At 41.1% G+C, this 14,916-nt stretch overlaps 1 protein-coding gene across 4 annotated transcripts in view; it reads right to left on the bottom strand.

Annotated features, from left to right (window-relative positions):
* The window catches only part of HIPK3 (homeodomain interacting protein kinase 3), a 113,637-nt gene that overhangs the window by 49,872 nt on the left and 48,849 nt on the right, over positions 1–14,916 (bottom strand). For all 4 annotated transcript variants that reach the window (XM_037403412.1, XM_037403410.1, XM_037403411.1 and 1 more), the window contains exon 2: positions 10,003–11,098. In XM_037403412.1, coding sequence (XP_037259309.1) covers positions 10,003–11,096 — 1,094 coding nt within the window. In that variant the 5' untranslated portion in view covers positions 11,097–11,098. The remainder of the gene's footprint in view (positions 1–10,002; positions 11,099–14,916) is intronic.

Below are 14,916 nucleotides of genomic sequence, written 5' to 3' on the forward strand. Positions count from 1 at the left end.
AGTCACACCACGTCACACAAGCTGGACAAGCACTGCACGGGCAGAAGACAAGTCTTCCCACTGCCCGTCTTCTGTGGAGTCTTTAGTGCTGCCAGCTTGTGCTTCTGCCCACTTCCAACAAGCACGTGGGACAGAAGGTCATAGCACTGTCCCCTCTCCCACATACCTGGCACCTCCACGCACCTTCAGAGTTTTATTCAATGCTTCATAGAGATAAAAACAATTCTACTTTTCACCTCACCAGCACAACACTGTCTGCTACTGTCACCTACTCACCCACAAGCACTACTGGTTTAAATGACTTTACGCCTGCCTTTTAATCAACTGTTCCTGTCCAGTTACCAACAAAATGATATTTTTAAGCACAATGATGCTCCACATGTTCTTAAGGTAACGTCGTATTTTGAAGCAGCTGCATTTTGAAACTCTCATCTGCGAAATGTTTTTATCTTGCTTCCCCCAGGCTCCTAAACTAATTTCACTTGTTAGAAGGTATTTTATTAACTATCCAAACAAAAATCCTTCCAAAATATCAGCTAGCACTGTAGGATTAAGGGTCTTCAAACACACAGTATAAAATTTGACAATATGGACGTTTCAGGCCACTTATTTCTATATAAATTTCAACCTTACTCAATTACACCCCAAATACTTTCACATCAGAAACCTCTACCGCTTTCCAATTAATGTCAGAATTCACAAAAGGAGGGTTTTTTTGTTGCTGTTTTTGTTTTTTAATCACGGTAGTATGTTATTGCTGGTTTTGGTCTGAACTCGCACTAGTTCTACAGGTGCCCCTATAATCTATTTGCACTTGTTCAGCCTGCTTGAAGATCAGATCGGCTGAGGCAGTTTGCCTTCTGTGGCTAACGGGATGAGCCCCCAGCTGCGGTACATCCTCTCCCCTTCACAGGCTGTGTCAGCAGAGCAGCAGCTTGGTCAATCTTTCTGTACCCAACCACACAGAAGACTCTGCCTCCCTCACGCATCTGCTCTATCCTCCTCACTCACGCTGAATGCTGTGAGCTGATGCAGAAGGAAGCCTTCATCCACAAAAGAGCTCTCCTTTGAAGATAAGGATGCCAGATGAAGAGATGGACTGATCAATAGGCTTCGCTTTCACATTGACTTAGATCTAGTACTACCTGCTCTCACAACAGAAATACACAGCCATCTTTTCAAAACAGACACAGCGAAAGCAGTTAGACACAATATTTACAAGTACAGCATTGTAGCTACCACTGATATTTCTGCAATTAAGATAACCAATACATCCACAGTCATGTACACACTGATGTATGATGAACAAATCTTTGTGACATAAACATCAGTGCAGTGAAAAAATGGATCACATTTCAGTAGATCTATTTTAACGTATGAAAAATAAAAGCTGCTTACCAAAACTTTTGCTATGATAAACTTAGGTCTAGCGTTCCGATCTCAAAAAAAAAAAAAAAAAAAAAAAAAAAAAAAAGGAATACAGCAAGAACGAAGAGCTCTTTTGCTTTCAAGATTATGAAAGAATGTCCCTTCTGTTCAAACTGAAGCAATCTAAAGACCAAGAGAAAAAAATGCATCTGAACTCTGCTTTAAGTTGTTGCTCCTGCCATCACTATTAATTTAAAATCTGGGCTGACGTTACTAGAATCTCCATCAGGTACATGGTACCTTTGAATGCTTCCTGTGTTATCCCAGCTTATGAGCTTATGTTACTCAGAAAATCTCTAGCTCAGAAAAATGACCAACCTGAAGGGTGGCTGCTATTTCATCTACTGCCATCCCACAATACTCCTCTGGATCTTCAGAGAGGATGAAAACAACAACAACAAAATCCACCAACCAACTCCCCCTGCCCCCCCCCCCCCCTCAAAAACTAAAGTTGCAGGCTTACAGTAACCCTGCCATTCTCTTCCACAGCATGCAAAAAAAACCACCTACCCCCAAACCACCGAACACAACAAAACCAAAAAACAAACCATTACCAAAAAATCTACTCTTATTTTCTGCTTCCACGAACACAGCGTAATAAGGTATTAGAGACCACATTATGTTGGCTAGAAAATAGTAAGAGAATTGAAACTACGATAAACATGAAGTTATGATGAGCTAAGATTGCCACTCCTGGATGATACTTGTAATGGTTTTGATTAGGTCCTCGTAATCATGACACAGAAGTTTAAAACGGGAAGTCAGCTAAACAATTAACAAACTATGGAAAAAGTGCAAACAAAATCTTGCCAAATCAATAAAGCAATTTGTTCCCAGACATAGGCCACAAAAGCTTATCTTGACACTAAGTTCCATTAGCTCAGATAAAAAAATAAAGCAGCAATCACAGCCTTGCAACTTTAAAGCTGTGGGTGGGTCGGGGGGAAGAGCATGTAAGTGGCCTAATTCGCTTGTAATAGCAATTCCTTACATTATCGGGACTCTTTTCTTACATATACTACTGACAGTAACCATGTTCACAAGTATAGCAGCTGACTTCGAACATGCTGACCTTGAGCAAGCAAATGACCTTAGCAGCATGTACTTCTGGCTTATTTCACTGCAACAGCGAAACAGCCTCACCATCTATAGTAGTCTCCAGTCTCTAGCCACCACCCCTGACTATTTTAAGATATCCCAATACACTTCAGTGATGCACAGTTCAAAGTGATAGAATAACATCTGCTAGCATGTTGAAGTGCAAGTTGTTTACAGAAGCATTTTTAGCTTCTCGTACTGCGTGTTTCCCTGACAAAAAACTCTATTTATTAACAGAGTTTTGCTTTTCTTTTAACATCTAAAACCCAAAATATTAAAAAAAAAAATTCTATGCAAGAATTTTAGGCATTGTGAAAGGAGAAAAAAACAAGACATCCCACTCTAGATAAAGCTTATTTAGAACCTTCCAAGTATGTGACAGCAACGGGTGAACTTAAAAAAGCAGTTGCTTCCCAATTTTGCACAACTTCTCCTCTTGGTCATCCCTATAAAGAAAATCTGTATTAAGATAGGTGGGGGTTTGTATATAAGTTTTTAATTGATATTTTAAACATATATATGTTATGTGTTAATCTGATGTTAGGAAAAGACAATCAACAAGTTACTCGAATGCACCAGATGTGTTACAGAGTCATAACCCATCCTGCTGACAATCCCAACCTACAGAAAGAAAACATTCAGTTTAACAAAAATATTCTGGGGAGGTACTGTCAGCCTGCATTCTCTGGAGTCCCTGGAATGACAAGGATTACATCAAGTTACAAAGGCCAGTGAGAAAACAAGTCTCTCCAGGAACGGCCATGAGAATTTTTTTCTAGTTTTGCAAGGAATGTGTGTAAGAAAGAGGGAGAACAGATCAAATAAATTTTATAAATTTCGGGGGGGGGGGGGGGGGGGGACGACGACGACGGGGGGGGGGGTCAGCACATGGTGTTGGTGGTTTATTCTGAAACTAATTATAAAGCTGAAAAAGTCATAAATAAGAAGCTGTCCCAGTGCAAGAGCCTCAGAGCATGCATACAGCCCTCGCTACAGCCCAGCTCACAGGCAGTGCGTGATCACGCCACGCCGCTCAAGTACTTTATTCTTTTTCCAAAACCCTTTAAAGCAGAAGAGATCGCACTGGATCAAATCACTCTTCCAAGCTGCAGCAGAACTGACTGGGTGAGTGAAAGCAACACCAGGATGACAGGACACAATGATTATCACTCTTCCTCCATCTTCTCTGATCCTTCATTGGAGAAGAGGGTAAGAGGAGGAGAGGGGGAAAAGCCTGCTCTCGTCCAAGAGAAGTACATCCAACAGCAATTTTTTCCATCTCTCTGAGCTCCGCTGTGACACTAGTGACATTTGGCATTTTGTCTGGAACAACTCTGTTGATTAGCAACTATCCTTAGTTGGAAGGCTGGAGGGAGCATATCACTGTCCGATTCAGGAATGAGTTGACTCCACTGAGTGCGTCTACTCACATCATTTGCCTGTCCTTATGGGCACATTGCTGAATAACTAGGATCGTATTTTACTGCTGTCACCAGCAGAGGAGAAAAACATTTCCAAGCTACGAGCGTCCCTTAATAGCCAGAAACCTTTCATTCTGCCAGCATCACTCAAGTTGTCCATCAGCCTATGGCAGCTTCAGTGGGCACCCTGTTCTATATGGAGACTGGTTATTTTGCTTCCCGTTCATTTCATTTTCCCAATGAATTTGACTATGCTGAACAGCAGTTTGTGTACGGACTGCTGGATGCCAAGAGGAGCATCCTTCCATCCTGAAACTGAATGCTCGATCTTGAAACGTATTTTCAGTAAACTTTCCAGCTGTACTCTAACAGCAGCACAATCTAACATAGTACGATGAAGGTGTTTTCTTCAAAGACAGGAGGCAAAAACCAGGGAGCACAACCATCGGGGCAGTTGCACAGGCAACTGAAGCGGTGACTGTTCAACTCCCTTCGGAGGCTGCACGTGAGGAACACACAATGAAGTATCACACTCCTACACCTGCAATGGCTACCGTTAAGCCAATGATATTAGAAGGATTTTATGAATGATAAGTTTTGTAAGGTTTACTGAAGTGTCATTTTCAAAATCCTGTCTTTTAGGAGGACAACCCCAAACTGAATCAGCATAAAGGTGATTCCCCTTGAAAAACAATTTAGCAATAACTCCTCCCAACCAGCAGCAAACCCTAGAAACCACAAAGCTCTGCACACACAAGCACTGCTATAGCTGTGCCTTGCGGATCCACACTCAACATGCCAGGCCAACATGGAGATGCATTTATGAGTTCAGTTGGTATTACAGCCACAGCAACAAGTGGGAGAAGAAAAATATCAGAGAAGGAAAAGGGTTCATCATTACCAAACCCTGGCACATAGATGTTACCATTAGATGGAACTGGGCATCCCTTAAATACAATTTTACCTACTCTGAACAACATCCGAATGGCACGGACTACAGCAAGGCATCACTAACTGTCATTTGGGTATTAGCTAACTAGTTAAACAGAACTTCTTAACCGCTGGTGTTGCACACAGCTACTTCCAAAAGGGGAAATTATACACAGGTTTCAACAGAAGTTTCTGAGGGAAAAATAAATAAATAAATAAATAAATAATCCTGGAGGGAGTACCAGAAAAAAGAAGGTCCGCAGTAAAACCGGACCTAAAGAGTTATCTCTGAACACGAAACACTGAGAAGGCCATTACTTCTCAAGGAAACGGAAAGGAAAGTAATTCTGCTCCCTGAAGCAGACAGGCAGGACCAGCCTGACCATTTCAGACCAGTCGACTCTTCTTGGAGGTTACTACTCCTTGCAGCCTGCCTTTGAGGCCCTTCTCACACCTGCTTCCCTAAATACATCTAACCTCAGGAGACAGGCAAAGCAAAGGAAAATGACTTCCAGAGGAAAACACCAAGACCTGGGAAAACTTTCTGCCTTGCCACATGAGCACAAGACACATGACTTCAAAGTAAAAGAAAGGTGCTGATTCCCTTCCTCCACAGCCTGCACCACGCGATGAGGGGAAAGGAAGGTTTTCACTTTGGATGCAGCAATCCCCTTTTTGTGATTTGGGGCCCAGCTGACCAAAAGGACAACACCACACTTATCTTCCACATATGACAAAAGCTTGATCACTTACAATGTATGTAAGCTTTTTTTCCTTTTCAAAACGATATGCTGCCTGGTTATTTACCTACTTAGATCACTCATAAAAGGTCAACAGTCTTAACATGTGAGGCCAGCAGCAAAGAAAAGGCTTCAAATACCAGCTCTCTCTAGCCCACAGCTATTAAAATCCAGACCAACATCAAGACAGTCTGTAAGCACAGACACTGTCTTTTAGGGAAAGAGTATTCAGAATAACATTTCATCTTTAAAACAAACAAAAAATAATTATCTGTGACTTAAAGTGTATTCTGGTTAGTATTTATTCATATCCATACTCTTGATTTCTAGCAGTATATAACAGGCAAAAGTTTCCAAAACGCAATGATGTCAGAAAGTATTTTTATACTTGTTTTAACCATTTCCTTACTTTGTTTGACAAAGCTGAAACAGAAATAAGAAAACATCCATTCTTTATCAATCCACCCAGTTCGTCTCCATTTTTCTGCTTGTTTACATCCTTCTAAAATTCAATTAGTCTCACTGTTCTACAGTCTCTCCTCATACAAAAGTGCTACGATGTCTCCAATAGTCATAATTTACGTCACTTCTTCCTTTGCTATAGACTAAGGCAAGTCAGCCCATTATCCATTTACCTGGTTGTATTACGTTCCCTGCCTTAAGTCCTAATCCTCTTAATACTTATTTTTCCAAGTCATTACTTGCTGCTTCTTACTGATGCAAAATACTGACACCACCCTTCAAAATAAATACTGTAACATATACTTTGTGGCATTCTCCATTCTCACAATAATTAGTTCATGACAGTCCCATGAACTAGAAAAAACAGCAGTGAAAAACAACTCTTTATTCACTCCTGCAAAACTTCTTCATGGGTTTCTCTTGAGTGGTCAACATATGCCTCCTAAGACACTGGCGGGTGGACAGTTTCCATAAAGTGCAAATCCTATTCCTGAAAATTACCATGGCATAAGTCAACAGTGCTGCCAGAAATAATAGTTCCTCCCTTCCCCCCAGGCCATCTCCCTCCCTCCCTCCTCACGCAGGCATGGGCACTCTGGCAGATGTGGGGGCTGCAGAACGAAGGAGGGGGATGGAGTTATCACCACCCCCAGAGCAGGACAGCACTGGCACCGCAGGGTTGAAAAGCAGCATCCTGATGCTGCTGGGATGAAGCCCTGCTTCCTCTAAACCCATAGCATCATTTAAGGGCATTTCATTCCATCCATTTCTAAGGCCTCGGATCCTAAAATAGTCATTTTAAAACAAAATGTTTCCTTTTAGTAACTTTTTCTTTAAATTCTTCGGCTTGGCTGAGTGCTTTTGCACAGGTTCACATCACATTTACCTAGGAAATACCCATATAAATGTTGAAGCGGCGTGCTGTGCCTGCCACTTGAAGCAAAGTCTTACGTGCTGTCATCTCTGACCGCGCAAGGATCCCCACTGGTAAGAGTTACAGGTAAAGCTCATGGCAATACACATATAGCTTAGCACAGAAACTATTTTCAAACACTGTACACAAGAATACAGAAGCCATCATGCTAATCAAAGAGGTCCTGTAGCGAACAAGCATTTTTTAAAAAACACTTCCTATTTGAACTATATTGCATTAATTTAGCTTGAATTTTTTTTAAAAAAGAATAAGAGATTTCAACATCTCAGCTGCTGCTTGATTTTTTTGGAAGGGTTTGTTTCAACATGTCACAGTCAAACAAGTCAAACCTGCACTATGACTCCCACCCTTTTCTAATACAAAAAACATTTGAGTACAGTTACATTTTATTAAGTAGCTCCTTATTTGATTGACAAGAAGCAGAATCTCTTGCAAAATTAATTCCAACTCAATACAACATATCATCTGAAGGCCCCTCTCATTCCTCTTTAAGGCTCTTCAATTTTTCCTGGCATCACCTATTTTAAGACCTTTTTGGATCAAATCCCTATTTTCTGATTTTATTTACGCTAGTCAGGTGCCTCCAAAGCAGTAACAAGGAAGTCTGAGGAACTGCATGCCAAACTATGCTAAGTTAATTTGAATCACACAATTAGTAGAGAGCTATGCATCCATGCACGCCAAAAACCTTTTCAGAAGTAAATTTTTTACTGAAAATAATTCTGAAGTGCTGTATCTTACCACCCCACCCCCCCAGAATAAGTCGGTTTCAAAATTATCAAATGTTTAACCTAAACATAACACCAAACCTATTCAAGTAGATAGTCCTTAACCTCTTTCTGTATGGCCATTTTACTTGAAAAAAATACTGACTTTTAAATGCTACTTTATAGAAGGATTATAAAACTATGCAAGACAAAAGAATACGGTCTTTTACTGAACAGCCTGAATATTTACAAAGCAGCAAAGTGCAACTTAGTAACTAGGGAATTTTAGGTGCACAAGTTATGAGTCTATATGATTATCATTCAACATCATTGAGCCAAGACAAGCATATACACCCATAAGTCTTATGCTTGGGGGTGGGGGGAGGAGAATAGTTTTGAATGTACAGGAACAACAAACCCTACTTACTGCCAAAATCAGTGTGTAACTCCTTGGCACCTTGTGTGCATTTTGGATACTTCTGTTGCATTACGTGCACTGAAGTGTGAGTATTACAGACCTGCCCAACCTAGGAAGCACATCAAAATTCATACAAAGTTCAGGTACAAAGGAACATCAACCCAAGTAAAACAAAGCTGCAGCTAAAATGTGTATGTAGGCAACTGAATAAGCACAGCAACGCTATGTCTTATGAGCTATCTGACACAGAAAATACAATTGGAGACTAGTTACTTGAGAACAAAATACCACAATAGGACCACCCAGCCTGGCTGTCTACAGCCTCTCCCTTTGTCAGTTCTTGGGGAGGCAGGAGGGAGGAAACAGCAATAGCTCACAATAATCTGTAATTGCTTCAATAAATAAAAAGCCAAAATATTTAAGGAAGTATCGTCAGACCATGCAACTCTAGTATCTGCTGAATTATGGATTTATATAGAACAGCTGATGTTTAGACATTTGCACTTGTCTAGAACCTCACAGAATTCATGCCACCTTTTCAAGACTTGCCTGTTTTTGTCCTGAGAGGCCCAAAAATACAGTATCTTGAGTGCTGTTCAGCTATTACACCAAAATGAACTCTCAAGTTACTTAATTTCTTATTTCCTCTCATGTACATTTTTGTATAATGCAGGCATGCATCAATCCATATGGTTTCCCAATTTAGTTTTCTGTTGACGAATTCTGTGTAGTGTTTAAACCCTTAGCTGCAGCTTGTAATTAAGTAATAGAGAAATGCAGGTGGTGAATTAGAATACTTTATACGAGTACTGTATATGAAGTGTTCTTGTTTACAAGCTACAGTCAAAAAATAGATTCTTCTGGCATGAACTCCATGAACTATTTCATCAAGCCTAGAACTGCACTGCACAAGTTTTCACTTCCAACATGAATAGCTGTAAAATACTTAAAATTTTCTTCAAATTACTCATCATCCTAGTTTACTAGCTTTTTACTGAATTGGCAGACAGGCAATACACAGGACATACTATTGCCAATGATGCAAAGCAGAACCAAAAAAGGTCTTTAAGCAAAACAAGTTCAGCTTATAAAGAAAACAAAAGGAACTCAGATGCTAAATATTAATAGCTTGTAAATGTCATGTAGACTCGGTAGCCATACAAAGACAGGATTAAAAAAAAACCAAAAACCAAAACCTCCAAAAATCAAAAATATATATCCATGTTGAAGCCAATGTAGAATGCAACCATGTACCAAGATCACTTTAAATGCCTGCCTGGTACCACCTCAAACATTCAAGTATCCTATCGCTCACTAACCACAGAAGTTCACCGAAGTTCACAGCTGCTGAAGACACTCAATCAGAATGGAGTTTATAAGAACTAGGCAAAATATTTACGAGCGCTAGAGAAACACAGAGGCATTTACATCATCTTTGGCAACAGGATATAAAACTATGGCACTTCTAGTACACTGTCCAGCTGCTCACAGGAAAAAAAAACATCATGTCAGGAAGGTAGGAAAGGCATCATAATCAAGCAAGTGAAAGCAATTTTTTTTTTCCTATTTTCCTTTTCAGAAGTTTCATCAGAAGTCCCAAAGTAACAGTAAGCGATGACTTCAGAATGCAACACAAAACATACTTCTAGAAAAAATTAACACTATCAAAACATTCAAAGCAAGTATTTACATTTAAAAGGGTAACCAACCACTTAATCTTAGTATGGCCTACATTCTTACATGGTCATTATGTTTTCCAAATTATTATTCGTTATCTAGAAGAGCAATTATTTAAACCATTAACTCTAATAAATGCTAAAACCTTGTTCTATTAAAAGTTAAAAACAAAGTAAAAGACACTTACCTGTAATACCGAGATTGTAAATAGGTTGAACAAATAGTCTTTGATACATGGCTGGCAGACCCAAAGTCTATTACTTTAACCCGGTAAGGCTGCCGAACAGGATCAACCAACATAATGTTCTCTGGTTTGAGGTCAGCATGGATTAAACCCAGACTTTTTAGTTTTTTCAGTGCAGTGGCCACCTGTTGCAGAATAGGCCGTATTACTTTCAGTTGCAGAGGGCTGAATTTGTTTTGCTTCAGGAAATCATATAAATTCTGTTCCAACATCTCAAAAACCAGACAAGTATGGTTTCGATGCTGAAAGCATTCGTAGGCTCTCACAAAGTTAAATTCATCAGCATTTTCAGTACTTAGTCTCGCTAATATGCTCACTTCTATTTGTCCTTGGCGTGCATATGAAGGATGATTCTTCAAGATTTTGATTGCCACAATCTCATTTGTCCCCCTTTTCCAGCACTTCACGACTTGTCCAAAGGTCCCTCGCCCAAGGAAATCAAGAACCTCATAAGTGTTTTTCACGGAGCACAATACCTCATGCTGTACTAACTGGTAATCTCCATCTCCACTTGTACCACTTTGTTTTGAAGTTGCAGCCGTTGTCACAACCGTCACCGGGTTTCCTACGTTGGTTTGCAACATTGCAGGCAGGATGGACAGTTCATCAACAATCTGCATCGTGCTGTTTTGATTATCTAGCTCTTCGCTCTTACGCTTCAATCCACATCGCTGGGGTCCTTCCAGGATATCTGATCGGCTTCCTTGCGTCCCAGTCCGAGGTGCCTCTAACTGAGCTTGCTGCGCCCACGCTGCTAACGCTTTTGTAGCACCTGCAATATTTTTTAAAGCAACAGCATTTGACTGCAACAAGAAGTTCTGTCCTTGAGGTCTGTCAAATGGGTTTTTTGTCTGAAAGTATGTACTAACCCTATGGGGAGAAATTCCAAAGTTTTTACCATTCACATAGATTTGTGGGTAGGTTCTTTCGTGGTACACGCAACTGCTTGGTTCTAGTTTGAGTTTCTTCACACTACAAAAGGCACTTGACTGGGTTTGATAAACGTATGGTGGATAGACCAAGACTTGTGAGGCCATACCTACAGAGGGAGAGAAAAAGAAAAAGCGAGTGAGAATCCTGCACTCTCATTTCCAAGCTTTACAGCAGCTTCCTCTTCTAAAAAAAACAGGGTATGAGTGTATCTTCCAAACAAGCTAGCCTAAATTTATTTCTCATTTAATTTCTTATGGCCCACAGCAAGGTCCTCACCTCACCAGCACATGCACTTCAGCACACCAGGACCATGGCAGCAGCAGGCTACGGCACCAAGCGCTTTCACTGGTTGCACAGGGCAGGAGTGAGACAGTCTTCAGCAGACTGCTGCTCATCATTTTTACAAGTGAAAGAACTACCTCTGTGCTATTAAAACCTCAGCTGTCCTTTTAAAAAACCCAGCACTTCTATGTACAAAAGCACCATAGTGTTCCGTAACACAAGTTAAATAACCAATATTTATCAGTGACGATGTAAAATAACTTCAAAGCTCTGAATTGCGAACCAATGCTACCGGTTACACAAGGTATCTGATCTACTCATCGCAAGCGCAATCAGGCTCCTAAGAACAAATGGACGGACAAATGACGTAACTGTCAAAGCTCGAAGACTTTCACTGTGATGAAAGTGAAAATGATCAAGCCATGTGATGGGACACATAATATCTTAGTGGTGTGTATATGTTCACATAAGCAATTGCAGCTTTCCAGGTAAATTAAGATCTACAGTCATCTAATCCATTTACAAAAGGCAGGTGCTTTCTCCAAGTGACATACTGCCCCATTGCAGAAATGTGCGTATCAGTGACACAGCTGTAGGGGACAGAGGCACCAATTTCTGCCCCCTCCTTCAATTCAGATTTGGAATCTGAGTATTAGCCTCATACTTTCAGATATCCCAATTTCATGAGCTGGGCCACAGAAAACCTGTGCACTAAAGCAAGCTGTTAAATTAACCAAGTATAATGTTTGACAGACCTACGAAGTATGTCCCCGACCAAGATAATTTCCGAAAACTGGGCTGATAATTGTAGGTGGGGAACTTAAAAGGGCAAATTTCTCACAGGAAATTTATTTTCAAGTGAATGTGAAGAGAAGAAAAAGAATATATATCTATTATATATTCTGTATATATATTTTTAATATATTTTTTCTGCCAACACGGTTACTCCCCTGCTAAAAGAGAAGTGAAAGTCAGAATGAAATATTATGGATAAACTTAACTTTTGAATTCCCAGTAAGGCAGAGATCAAAATTTGAACCTGACCAACTCCATTTTCCTCGAGGCCACCACATTTTTCAGAGCTGACACCTGTACAGCCTCTCAGACAGAACACTCACACCTCAGAAATTGGTAACGATTTATTTTTTTTGCACCAGGGGAAGCAGTTCACCAGCCTGGGAATCCCCCAAGCACAGCATCTCTGCTCTGCACAGCCAGTGTGACTGCACAGGATTAGTCCCGCTGCCTTTCTGAATTTGCCCTCGACTCAATGCCAGCTCTACGGAAAGCAGGGCCACAAGATCCTGGGTCCAGGGTCATGCTCCATGCTGTACCTCCCTTTCCCAGGCAAAAGCAGACCGTACCAGCTGAGTGTCAGATGGAGACGGACAATGGCAGTGGTACCTGGCTCACATGTAGGATGAGGAATCTCAATTCCACTTTAAATTACATAGACATCACCTCTCTTAGATGCTGTACCTTCCAGCTCTCGCCTTTGCACTGACCCTGCTGCATCCCCTTTCAGACCTGTCAACCACCAGCCTCGATCGTTCATGTCACATAACACTTAACACTTAAGAAAAAGGCACTGGATGGACCCCAGTGTACATGACTGCAAGGTGTCAGAGAAGTTATGGCTTATACCAGGCCAATCAGCTCTGACACAAATTCATTACCAATAATACTTTAATTAAATCGCTTTTTCATAACAGGCACATGAAGATTCAGGCAATAGGTATTTAAATTGCAGATGAGTCACATAAAACTTGAGCCAGACATCGCAACGACTCTGATCAAACAAAAACTAACCAAACGCACAGCATAATTATTCAGAAGCGGCAATTTGATGTATGCAAATTAACATTTAAACATCTTAAGAGCAATTAAAATAATCAAACCATCACCTCAGCTTAGCATTCTGTAATGGTTTTTGCCCCAGCAGAAGAAGAAAACTTCAAAGCCCTTTCCTTTCCAAAGCTGTCTGCCCAGAACCAGCTGATGTAGCAAGGCAGCTAGGCTCTCTCGCCACCGGGCATTTGGGGACCGCCACTGGCCTCCTGCTCCACACCATGGATTTAAGGTTAACCCTCAACCTCAAAACACAGGCAAAACTTCTCCAAGTTCCTGAATTGTCTCCGTTACAACATACCCCATTACAAAGTGCTTGGTGCCCAGTATAAGTATACTATTGACTATGGGACTTCCTCTCTTTTCTATAATAATTATATTTAAGTGAATCATTTATCCTGACCACATTACCTAGAGCTCTAAAAATCAACTCTTACCGACTGCCCTGGAGCATGCATACAGCCAAACCTACTTGGAGCTTCCAGTGCCACCTGCCCAGCTCAGGACAAGTCAAACCTTCTGTCGGCAGCCTACTGTTCCTCTGGGCTGGCTCAAATACCAGGCTTGCCACATTTACTCAAAAGACACTAAAGTCTCAAAATAATATACTTTTATTTTCTTAAAATCTTTCCAAGGTTCCTGCTTTTTTCACCAGAATCCCCACTTTACACCTCTTTCACATGCATCTGCACGCAAGAAGTAAAACGTTCAACCTCAAAAAACCTTTTACACTTCAGAAGTAAAGAAACTGTCCCTCTTTTCAAGGTGACGCTGCTGTGTTAGCCACCAGTTTGCTGACGGGAGAGTTCGGACACCCAGCATCACCCCTGCAACTCAGAGACACACCTCAGTGCCGGGCAGACCCCCGAGCCCTGCAGCCCTGCTGAGCCCCTAGGCACAAACAGGTCAGCACGAGCAGCCAAAGCTGCGCTGCCCGGAGGGAAGGAGCCTGGATGCCCGACCCACACGCAAGAGGCTTGGGAAGCTGCAGCAACCCCAGGGCTCCATTCACCCTGGATCTACCATAACTAAACAGCAAACGTCTTGCTTGGTTTAACTTCTGGAGAAGGTATTTGCCCGAGTGTGTCACCAATGTCAATGGTATGAAATCAGGATGATTACTTTGAAAAAGCAGTGATAAACCTGCGCTGCAATTAAGGAGTTTTTCTGAAAGAGAGGACAACAACCCAGCGGTGGGGAGAACGGAGGAAGGACAGTCCTTCCTTCCTTCCAGCATGGCTGGAAGACCACGCAAACAAATCCTTACCTGAGCCTGCTGGGATTCAGCCTGCACTGTATTCAAAACGGCCAGTTTCTTATAGCTCATGCTATTCAAACCAGTCCAGAAGGACTGGAAGCACATACTCCCAGCTTTCTCTTTAACGTTAATTTCAGTTGGATGAGAAAAACTAGGCTATCCTGTTTGCGGGTTTCTGTGTTTCTTCCAGGCTTAACTCCCCGACCCTGAACTCTGACCACAGTAACAGCTCTGTTCTCAGATAAGAAGTGTTTATTGAGCTATTATGAGAACATTTTTAGCAACTCCAAGGGAAAAAAAAAAAAAATTACAAACCCTGGGAGAACAACTTTTGATGTGATCGAGACAGACTAAACTAAAAAAAGTCAAATTACTCCAGAAAATTAAAATAGTTTCAAGAGTTCTTGTACAAGCATCTAATTTCTTACCTTCCCCTAAACACTTCTACTTTACTCCCAGTATTTTGTCTGTCTCTTTTTAAACATATATTTCAAGACCCAATCTTATTTGGAGAAGCTACAGTATCTTCTTATAAC

Source organism: Falco rusticolus, chromosome 10 (assembly GCF_015220075.1).
Source record: "Falco rusticolus isolate bFalRus1 chromosome 10, bFalRus1.pri, whole genome shotgun sequence".
Lineage (NCBI taxonomy): Eukaryota > Metazoa > Chordata > Aves > Falconiformes > Falconidae > Falco > Falco rusticolus.